General features: G+C 37.9%; 1 protein-coding gene across 1 annotated transcript in view; it reads right to left on the bottom strand.

Moving 5' to 3' along the window:
- Positions 1 to 398: 398 nt before the first annotated feature.
- Positions 399 to 11,812, bottom strand: part of Lrguk (leucine-rich repeats and guanylate kinase domain containing) — a 117,102-nt gene continuing 105,688 nt past the window's right edge. Inside the window, exons 17-20 of the mRNA XM_005377538.2 lie at positions 11,410 to 11,498; positions 9,435 to 9,560; positions 3,529 to 3,680; positions 399 to 1,129 (exon numbers count right to left, since the gene is read on the bottom strand). Of these exons, the coding sequence (XP_005377595.1) occupies positions 987 to 1,129; positions 3,529 to 3,680; positions 9,435 to 9,560; positions 11,410 to 11,498 (510 nt within the window). The 3' untranslated portion in view covers positions 399 to 986. The remainder of the gene's footprint in view (positions 1,130 to 3,528; positions 3,681 to 9,434; positions 9,561 to 11,409; positions 11,499 to 11,812) is intronic.

An 11,812-nucleotide genomic window follows, 5' to 3' on the forward strand; every position in this document is an offset into this window, starting at 1 on the left:
ACAAGCTCCTATCTTGAGAACAGGGTTTGGTGAAAGAAACAGGCCATTAACAAATCATGTTACATTAAAGTTGGAGTTAGGGAGAATAGGATTATTAAGGAGGAGGGCTGATGTTTTAAAAGGAGCAGTCATTGGAGAATTCTAATAATTACAATATTTTAAGAATGGGGGCAGTAAGTAGATTATCCAGTTACCACTAATCATGATGCATGAAGGACTCAGAAAAAAGACCATTTACCGACCCGAGGGGATGTGTTTCAATATTTTAGCAGTCAGGATACCCTTACTGGCACATATCAGCAGAATACCAGAATTGTCTATAAATACTCAATGAGTTTTTTCTATAAAATATGGGGAAATGATAAGCAGTGTATAATTAGAACCTGAAAAGGCTGAAATAAAAGAATTATCTGATATTCTTTACTTCTTTATATTACTAAAGCAAGTCAAGAACTCCCCAAAATTATATTAATTAATTCCCTTTGAGAGACGCAGTCAATATCATGTTGGTCACAAGTTAAATGGAGCTCTATAATCCTTTCATAATTAGAACAAAATAACTCAATCCTCTAGAGCACACACTAATATTATAAATGGACAAGTTGAAATTTTAAGAACACAATCCCAGTTGAATATATCTAATAATCATTACACATACAGAAATACAGAGATCTTGGGTGAGTTTGCCATCTGATGTTTTAGAGCTGGAAGCAGCTGGAAAAATCATTTGTAGCTATGAGAAAACTGGAATGATATTTTTAAAAAGCTAAGAATAACTCACTTTTTAAAAACAAGAAAAATAATAAAAGATAAAATGAATAAAAGACACTAGTCAGAGAATACCACTAGAAAGAGACTGAGAGAATTAAGGCAGGTAGAACATGTCTTTGTAGATGATTAATTGAATTAGAAACAGCTAAGAACCACGGCTGGTAAAACAAAGGAACTGGACATTATCAGGGTGCATTTTCCACGTTCATCAGATGTCAAACACTGGTCTGTTCGCGACCGTGAGGGATTGGAGGGAGGCTAGGTTTGGTGTTGGAGCCTGGGCGACTTATAGCCACCACTGAGGGTTTTCTGCGTCGGGCGGATAATTTTGCTTCTGAAGATGGTTTTATACATAGTGCTGTAAAACATAAAGAAAAAGGGGTATAGTATATACAGTTAATCCACTGGCACACTAAACAGAGAAAATAAGCACTGCATGATATAAATACTAGAACAGGTTTTAGAATTCATTCATGACAATCTATAAGGAATGACATGCAAAGAAGGAAAATAACAGATCATAAACATATTTTTTCCAGTAAGCAAGTGCTTTCCCACCCTCTGCAGCAACGCCCCAAGCCGCACTCTTTCATCACCATATATGTGCACCAAGTGAATGTTCAATCAAGAAAATGCCACATTCAGAATGGAAGGAAATTCTTCGTTTTACCGGCAATGGCCCCACGGTCTCCCCAAGCCCGCCACAGTGTGTTTCCGGGGAAGTACACTCGGGATCCCAGTCTCTTCTGTGATGCACAGGAAGGAGAGTGTATCCACTTCACAATGTTCTAACCTATATTTGGGCAGCCTGATTGTTCTCTGTGTCACCTAAGGCAGATTTCACGGCCCAAGAGAGGCACCCTGGCATCTCAGACTAAGGAAAGCTGCAGGAAGCAGTAGGAATGGCTCATGAAAACCACAAGGGGCTCCTAACAGTAGAACTGCTAATGCCCCCAAAAGGAGCACAGACCGTTAGGAAAATTAAGATATTTAAAAGCAGCTCTGTATACCAAGAAGTTGGAAAGAAGCAAATACACAGGCTATAGGAAAATGAATACCCAGACAAGGCCTGAAAAGATGTTCAGCCCTCATGCATGGATGAAGAACACATCCTGTCGATTAGTGAGGGTTTCCCCTGCACTGAGCCAGTTTGCAGATTTGGAGAGAGGGCTGTGTTTTCAAATGCCTCACTTCTGACAGAAAATCACAAGGCATACAAAGAAACAGGAAAATACAGTCCATTCAAAGGAATGAATTAAATCAGCAGAGATTATCTCTGAAAAAAATTTTTGTAATTTTATACTACATGCATAAAATTTTATAATCACAATAATTAGCCTGTATTTAGCACTTCTTGCACCTTGCCTCATACCTCATCTTATCTGGCCCTATATACATTATAATATACATCCATTCTATATGTGATAATGCTATATTATACATGATGTTATTATTTCCAAGACTCAAATGTTAACCAATTTTCTCAGCATCATGTGACCAGACGTACAACATGGAACTGGCACTGAAGATAACAGCCCCACCTTGCTCTGGTCAGACTGTTTAAAATGTAGTAATTCACCCTAAGTATTGCATTTAAGGAAGAATGAGAGAAAAACGAGATGGAGACTATCCTATGGAAAGCCGGTCATGGTAAGCCTTGTTGCCGTGTTACATGAGGGCTCCTGGATCCCCCCCATTCCCTGCAGTAGAGGTCAATGCTTTTAAAAGTCCCTTTGAATAGTTCTCCCTTCCTGTGAAATGACATAAAGGTCTTCTTGATAATTTGGAATTACTTCTTTGATCTTTGATCTTGGGAAATCCCAATCCTTATTGTATGTTCCTTATGAGTAAATTTTTGAAAATATTTTATTTTGTTCAAGTATTCTGAATTCAAATACAGTTGAAGGAGGACTCTACTTCTGAACTGGTTAGAAGATGCTTCTGCTTCATTTTGGTAACATTATCTACCAGGTCCTCTTGTCCCAGGCAGTGTAAGAAGTTTTCTATCTCTTCAGATCACTTGAGCAGGAGATGGATTTGGCTGAACGTCCTGTTCTGGGTTCAGGCAGAACATCCCCAAGGCTACAAATGATTACCCCTATTAGCCTGCAACTCCCTTATTCCCGTATCAGTTCCTCACAGAGCGCCACTCTCCATCTTAGACTGGGGCTACCTTCTCCGTTCTGATTTTTACCTCTAGCCCTCAGTTTCCCCACAGTGTTCAAAGCCTTTACTCAATGTTATTTATGAACACTGCCACGGAGCCCAGAGAGAAAAATGCAGTGGACATTCCGCTTCTGCCTGGACAAGCACTTTCACATGTGTGTTAGGGAGTATGGAGCTAAAAGGAGAGCGAAGGGGAGGAGCCGGGCATGATCCTTCAATTCCGAAACCATCAGAATTCTACCAGATTCCCACAGTCGGAAACTGGACAGCAATTTGAAATCTTTCATGTTACTCCTCTCATCACCTTCACTGTATGGTGCCTGAGGGTCCACAGACTCCTCCAGACCGCACTGCCCTTAACTCAGACCCCTGCACTTGTGGTCAGGGGGCTTGCACCCTAAGTGCCACGTGACGGCAGGCATATGCACAACCTTCCAAAACTTTGGTTCTTATTGATAACAATGGGGAGTGGATAAAGCACCCTACTTCAGAGACAGAGAGATTCAGCTTAAAACATTCATTTAATTTAAAACAATCAAGAAACATAAATATAATATATAGTTACAGAACCATATGTAAAACAACACCCACCTTTTAAGGCCTTATCTGCCTCACTGTCACTCACTGGGGATCCTGGGTAGGCGTAAATACTGTCCTCTGGGAGCTGCAAAGGCAATTCTTTTGACCAGAGACAAGGAGGAAATAATGCAGACTGTTTTGTGGAAGCCTGGGAATCCTTGCCACTGAAAAATGAAAAATCTTTTTGAGATGCAAACTTTGAAGAGTCATCTGCGCTATGCCCATGGCTTCCTTGGGTCAACTTTATCAAGCAAATAGTTTCCAAAGTGTCTCTGTTGATCTAGTTTTAAATGCTCTCTGTAGCAAGTGCTACAGAGCAGCTGACCAGCTGACATAGCTTCGATTTTATTACACATTAGCATAAACTCCTCACTCATTTCATAAAACATAACTGAGTAAAGAGTAAGACACTATAATAGATGCTTAAGTACAAAACAAGATGAATATGATGTACATTCTGACCTTTATGATGGCACTTTTAGAATCAAATGCATTATATATGGCAGTCTCTGTTATATCAAGGATAAAAAGAAAAGCCAAAATGCTAGGTGGCCCAACCTGGATCCCACATTGGGCATATCCAGTGCTAGTATTTTGAAACTGTGATTTTGTTGCCTTTTTTGGGATGAAGTTAGGGTAAGATCTGGTGCCTAAGATCCTTGTTTCTTAGTATTCTTTCTATTGCCTAGTTCTTCTCCTTTGGGATTCATGTTTCCTGGCTTTCTTCCAGGAGATATCTCTACTGGAGAAGCCCTTTTGCAAAGTCTTGGAAAGCTGTTGAGGCTTGTTTACAGTCTGTTATGGTTTGTGTCTAAATGTCACCCCAAGCCTCATGCAGTCATAGAGGGAGCTTTTTCAGAGGTGGCTGGATCTAGCGTATGTGACACTAGGATTGATTCATGGTGCAATGTTAGGCTCAAGGGTAATAGGATTAAGGGTGTGAGTGCTACCTGCCCTAAGTAGACTGGATAAGATTTGAAGGATAGAAAGAGCTCTGTCCCTTGTTGCTTTGCTACCTTCTGCCCACCAGGTATTTTTTCTCCTCTTTGATGCCTATGTGCCACCCTGTCTTGGAGAGAGCAGATTATGGACTGAAACCCCTACAAACTATGAGCCAAATAAACCTTTCTTCCTTTAACTTTAGGTGTTGGATATTTTGTCTCAGCAACAAGAAAAGTAACACTCAGGCCTCGAGACTCACAGTTTTGGATTCTTTAATCCAACAATTGTGGTACATCTCACTAAATCTGCTGTTTTTAAAGAACTGACTGATTCCACAAAAAATGGTTGATAAACTACTAGTGTTTGGAGAAATCTTGCTTTTAACATGGGCCAAAGTCTTAGGGAAATAAAAGAGTGCAACTCCCACAGCACATATTTAGGTATGATCAAGACGGTGGTGGTGATCTACATAGTGAAGTTTCTTCTCTAAATGTTGATGTCACACACTGACTCAGTACGGGGGACAGTTTTGATCCTGCCTGACTAAAAAGTAGACATGCTCCTTTCCTCTCTTCAATGTATACACTTTCATCCCACCTTGAGACAACAAAGTTTGTTTAAACCTTGGCTTCTTGTCTGTCATTCATTCAGTCAAGTCATTCATAATGCCATCATTGAATATGTTCAGGGGACCCAGTGATGAATGTAAGATCTTGACCTGCCCTTATTCACTCATGGATTGCACACTTCATGAACATTGTATACATGATATGAAAAGGAACACAGGCTACTATCAGATCAAGTGATGCCAGGACAGATCTCCTTAAAGTAGTGACATCTGAAGGATGAATTAGCAAAAGGGGGATGGTGAGTCGGAGGCAGAGGTTGGAATAGGAGGGAAGGAAACTGTTCTGAGCAGAAGCAGCACTGTGTCTGAAGGTCCTAATTGGGAGTGAGGTTTCATTTCTGCAATTCACTGGTTCCGGGATGCTTCTTGGATAAGGTAAACTTCAGGAAAGATGCAGGGCAAAAAGATGTTGGGAAGCCTAACAAGATGAAGACAAGGAGTACATACTTCAAAAAGAAATTTTAGGGGTGGGTGTAGGATAATTCAATAAATGAAAGGGCAAGGTGGGAAAGTATAAGGCTTCATGGCCTTTGGAGAAAAGGTGCTGTAGCCAAACTCATGTGTATCTCTTCTGAGATAAGCCACAGAGGTACTGTTCTAACCCACAATTCTGGGTCTCTCAAGCTCATGGCTCCAAGACAAAACAGTGGCTGAATGGGATCACCTTTGCAGGAAGGAGAGCCACTCCTTCTTCTCAAGGCAAAGAGCTTATAGGTGTTACCTTTTTACCTTGTACTTACTTTTAAAATTGTACTTGTTCACTGACAAGTGTTTACAGAATCCTGCATTTGGGATGCTTTTTTTCTATAATAAAATACTATTATTTGTGAGAAAATGGTGGCTGATTTAAGCATTTTGTCAACTGTGGCCTGCTTACCACCAGTTGTAATACTAATGGATGCGCTCAGTTACTGAGAAGACCTCAACCAGAGAGCATATTGAAGTCAATCAAAAAGCCTCCTCCCCCAGAAGGACAGGTCTTCAGTTAACACCAAGCATCAAAAGAGCAGGTATGGCTAGGCACAGCAGTACACAACTGTAATCCCAGCTCCTTGAGTGGCTGAGGCAGGAGGATCACAAGTTTGAGCCCAGACTGGACAACTAAACAAGACCCTGTATCAGTCCTGAAAGGGTTGGCATGTAACCAAGTGGCAGAGCACTTATCTGGCATGGGTTCAATCCCTAGTACCAAAAAACAAAGAAACAAACAAAATGTGGTGGCTGAATGGGATCACCTTTATAGGAAGGAGAGCCATGTCTCCTCCTCAAGGCAAAGTGTGTATAGGTGTAGATGCAGACAAAAAACTCAGACATTCAGATACAGAGTTGAAATGTGAAAGTGGGGCTTCTACATTTTTAGAAATCTAATGGGTTCTTCTGAGATCTACGAGGGAATGTGACTCCTCTGTTGGAGATGTTGAGAAGCCATGGGAGGATTTACCAAATAGGAGCTGGTTTGGATAGAAAACAGAAAAAGCAGACAAAAGAAGGCTCTGATAGCAGATAACGACAATCAGACAAAAAAATACCTAGACTAATATATTTTTCCTTCATCACAAACTCTTCTGTGTCTGGGGTGTTTCTCTCATGTGTGCCTCATTTCTCCAGTTAAGCTGTGAGCCTTGCAGGTAGGAGAGCCCAGTGGCTCAGCACAAAGGCCCCGGAGCCTCTAGGCTTTGTTTCAAACTGGTCAGCCATGTGCCCTTGAACAAGGTCCTTAACCCCCATTTATGAATGTCTGCTTTTCAGTCACATTATTTAACCACTTATCGGGCAGCACATTTGTTTATGTACTAACTCCTGGAGCATTGCTCAGGCAGGTGTCACTGCAACTAGGCGATTCTTGTACTGAATAAATTTGATAAAATTGTTTTCTGTTACATTATCTTATTAAAATTAATGAAAAAACATGCAATTTTTGGTCATCCTGTATTTAAATAACTGCACTGGTAAGTGGTTGGAAGGGGATAATGACAGTCTTTACCCTCATGGGATTGTTATAAATCAATCTGTGTATTGAGATAACGTATCAGATTCCCAGAACAGGATCTGGCACCTAGTACAGTAATTGTGACACAAGATCCTGAAACAGGGAAATAGATTTGTTCTGGAAATGAGGAAAGCAGGGGTAGGAGGAGGTAAAAAATGATCAAGATATATGTACCAATTCTGAAAGTGAATGTAATTATTATCCATCACAAATAAACATATACTAATAAAAAGTTGTGCTGTTCGTGCCAGTCTGTTTTTTCATATCCTATGCACACTCATGCTTTATTTAGTTCAATAGTCTGAGGCTGACTTAATCTCTATCTGTAGCTTTTATTTAATAAAAATAAAGTTAATTCATTCTTTCTTGTTATAAAAATAAAGCATATGCATCACAGACAATTTAGAAAACACAGAAAACTAAAATCCCACATAGAAAAACACTATTCCGTTTGGCTCACTTTTCTACACATAGTTTTGCTCTTTGCATTTTATGTGATGGAGTATATTTTGGGGGGAATCATTTTATGTTACTAATTATTCTCTGAAACCTGACTATTTAATGGCTGTATAACAGTTTATCATGTGTGTATTTTGATATTCGTATACTTTCCAAGTTTTTCTGCTATCATATTTTTGCATATTTTCCACATTTTGAATTATTTTATTAGTATCTGTGATGGTGTGAACATTTATGTAGCTCAAGCCTGTTCATATGTTGAAATCCTAACTCCCAAGGTGATGGTATTAGAATGTTAGGTGTTTGGAAGGTGCTTATGTCACAAGGGTAAGGCCCTTATGAATAGGATTGGTGCCCTTATAAAAAAGACTCAGTAGAGCTGAACACAGCAAAGTGCTATTTGTGAATCACAACATAGGCTCTCACCAGACACCAAATCTGCGATCACCTTAATCTCAGACTGCTGGCTCCGCAGAACTGTGTGAAATAAAATTCTATTATGATAAGCCATGCAGCCTGTTGATTTCATTATAGCAACCTGAGTAGGGTGATAATATCATTCCTCGGACAACTGTATCAAGAGTAAATATATATTTTTAGGGTTTGATATAAACTTCTGAATTGATTTCCAAAAGATTGTAAAATTTTATGTCCCCCAAAAATCTGGGCTCTCTACCACTTTCTATTTGCCCATTTAAAAAAGTAATTAATGAATAATACTTTTGCAAGTTTACCAAGCATAAGGCAGTATACTATTTGAAATTGGTTTCTAATTACAAGCAAGATTATTATTTCTTATATTTATTAAGTAGCTTTGCTCCCCTTGTGAATGCTTACATATTTTATTCATTCATCTCTTGAGGAGATTTGTGTTTTTGTAATTAATGTATGTGAATTCTTTATACATTAAATGTTAAACCTTTTATATCCCTTGCTGTTTCCTTTTAAATCTGTTTTGGATCTAGATAAATTTAAAATGCTTACATATAGTTAACATAATTCTTTACTTCTTCTGTATTATTATATCTCCAAAAACTTTTTATTAACATTTTAATCAATCTTAATATACAGCTTGAGTAACACTTTGACATATAAAGAATTGGAACCCTTTTATACAGAATGACCTTTTACATGTTGGGTACCAATTGGTAAACATTTTGAAATATAGCACTGTAGAGCCAGGCCTGGTGGTGGATGCCTGTAATCCCAGCACTCAGGAGGCTGAGGCAGGAGGATCATTGTGAATTTGAGGCCAGCCAGGGTTACAAAGTGAGCTTAAGGCCAGCCTGACTTGCATAGTGAGACCCTGTCTCAAAAAGACAAAAAAAAAAAAAAAAGAAAGAAAGACATATAGCAATGTACTCACCAGAGATATTTATTGCAAATTACAGATATCAACGTTAGCTAATTTGAATATTTGAATATTAAAGAAGGAATTATTGGAAGATTATTGGATAGTATATAGAATTAATGCAAACTAGGGAATCAGGCTAAACTCTGGACAGGAACCAAGGTAAGTAAAGAGTCAAGAGCACACTTGAGTCATAATATAGGAAGAGATTGCTAAAATATCCCTGCTTCAAGAACCACAACGAATTGCTGGGATAATCCTTTAGAATTTTGGTTCTTCCGCTACTGGTGATATGAATATCTCTAATTTCCCCTGCCTCTCTGTGTCTGTCCCTCAAGATTCAAAGTCCCAGATAGAAGTTTCCAATTATATAAACCTACACATACCCATATTCTTTATAGAGGGGAAGTGTCTACTTTCCTCCAAATTCCACAGTGGGAAATAAGGCCTTCAGTTTTAGGATTTCTTTGATGCCTACGGATAAGTACCATGATTTAACTAACCAGCAGAAAATAACCAATTCCATCCAACAAAGCTCCTCAACTCACCTCTCTTCAGCATGCTGTAGAAAAGGAAGTCCAAAATAATCTTTATAAGAAACAGAACCTTTCTGTAGTTCTTCTACAGATGTAAAATACTGTGGATCACTGCTCAAAGGTGCTGGTACTGGGCCCCTGCAATTGGAAATTTTAAAATCCAAAGGATTTCATAATGATATCAAGCATATACACATGTAATACTAGACACTGAGCACTATGTCCCAAATAAATGAAAATACCACTAAAATCTACTTGGAATGAGGTAAGGTATCTCCTCAGAAACATCACTACAGAAATTGTCTTAGGCACTGGCATCATTACATCATAACTTGAAGATTAAGCAAATATTTAGTATTATAAATATTCATTATCCCTTGAACCATTAACACAAGCAAATTTCATTCCTTGTGATTTGTATATCCTCTATTATAAATCCTACTCCATTTGTTATGCAAGGTTCATCAACACACCAATGTTATAAAATCAGTGAATTCGATGCTTTCCAATTCTGTTTATTGTCTAAAGTTTTGAAATGGTACCCAAGTGAAATATTTCTACACATTCTAATAGTATACTCTGAACTAAACTCTAATATAAAATATTCATTTCTGTGTATTTGTATGTATATAGAATATATATGCCTGTTCTCTCAGAGTAACTTCAAAGAAAAAGAATCATTAACCATTTCCAATGAATAAACCCGGCTGTAGCTCACCCTAGATTTGCCAGAGTTGCTATGTGCAAAGCAAACCCATTGCATATAAATGCACACAGATTCGAAGCCTCTGTCTGCCCTTGTGCGGATCCATTTGGAGCTCATATTGAGAGAGGCACCGTTTCTCCATTCATAGCATGGAGTAGACATGGCCCTCTGCTGTTCAGTGCTATAGCAGCATCCACTGCTCTAGGGGACAGATACTATCTACTAGTCACAGCCTTTCCAGTCCCTCAATAGAACTTCAGAGGGATGTACCACACAGCCTATGTTTTCAGTCAGATCACCCAAACGTAGCCTACCAAACGGGGAAACATAAATCACACCTTTTAATATAGAAGCAAACAAATAGACAAAAATTTAGTTTCATTTATATTGACTTGAAGTTCCCAACAGATAATATTACAGATAATAAAAAACCAAAATTGAAAAAAATTAAATCACTTTTAAAATTTTGCTTCCTTGGCTCTTGCATTCTTAATTTTACTAAAAGGTTTTTCTGATGTGTTAAGATGGTGTCAATGCTCTTAACAATTTCCTGAAAAGAGCAACTTTATTATTTAAATATTGTAAAAGAGAAAAGGGAATTCAGAACTCTGACACCTGCAACATTAATGAGAAAATAACAGGCAAACATTACACAATCATTCTATGATCTGGTTATTCATTTTGAGTAAAACTTAAAGCCTCAGTGTACCTCTTCATATGTAAAAACAGAATAATAATTATAGCCACTAGTGTCTATGAGGCCCTTATTATGTGACAGGTAGTAAGTAAAACATTTCACACACAGGACCAAGAATTTATGTATTAATAAAGATGCAATTGTCTGCACACTCATGGAATTTATCACGTAATATGGAAAGGAAGCACTATACAAATGCCCCCACAAATAATTACTATTGTTTTGAGAGTCATGCCAGACAAGTACAGGGAACTCAAGGTGATATAATTAACCTTCAGTCATGAACTTGGTGAAAGGGATACTTATATTCAGATATCACTAGATGTATCATCCTTTGCAGTCTGCGAAAAAAATTTTTTAAAAGCTATCAGTTTCTAATAGTGAATAGGAGAATTGCACCTTTTAAAACAATATATAAATGACCAGGAAATACAACTTCTAGAAGTGGGTTTACCACTGAATGAACCAATTTTAGTATGGGTAACTCGGCTTATGTTGGTAAATTAGAATTCATTTAGTTTTTTTTAACAATAGAAAATCAGTCTACTATTGCTTGCCTAGCAATAAATGTGATAAATTGTTACCTCTGAAATAGGAGTGTGTAATCAGAGGGTATCTTTCCCCTGAGGGCTTGCCGAGCAGTCTCATGCTGTCTGCACAAAGAATCCATTTCCTAGGCAAAACATATGATCAGAAAATTGTACTGATGTTAAAAATAAGTCAGATGATTGAAGTAACTGTAATACATTTCTTCTTACTAGAGACTTACAAGGATATGGAAAGAAAAAGAAAAAAAGGGCAGGCATACAAAAATAACTGACAATTGTCCAATGAAATGAACAATCCGTAAATAAAAACAAAATATTTTGTAAAGAGCTCAACTTCGCATGTAAACTTGACACCCAAACCATAATGCAACCGTCTCTATTAACATTTCATATTTGTATTTCTCTTTCTTTCTTTTTTTTTTTATTTTAAAGAGTAAAA

The sequence above is a fragment of the Chinchilla lanigera genome, unplaced genomic scaffold (genome assembly GCF_000276665.1).
Source record: "Chinchilla lanigera isolate Chin_1 unplaced genomic scaffold, ChiLan1.0 scaffold00009, whole genome shotgun sequence".
In the NCBI taxonomy this organism is placed as follows: Eukaryota; Metazoa; Chordata; class Mammalia; order Rodentia; family Chinchillidae; genus Chinchilla; species Chinchilla lanigera.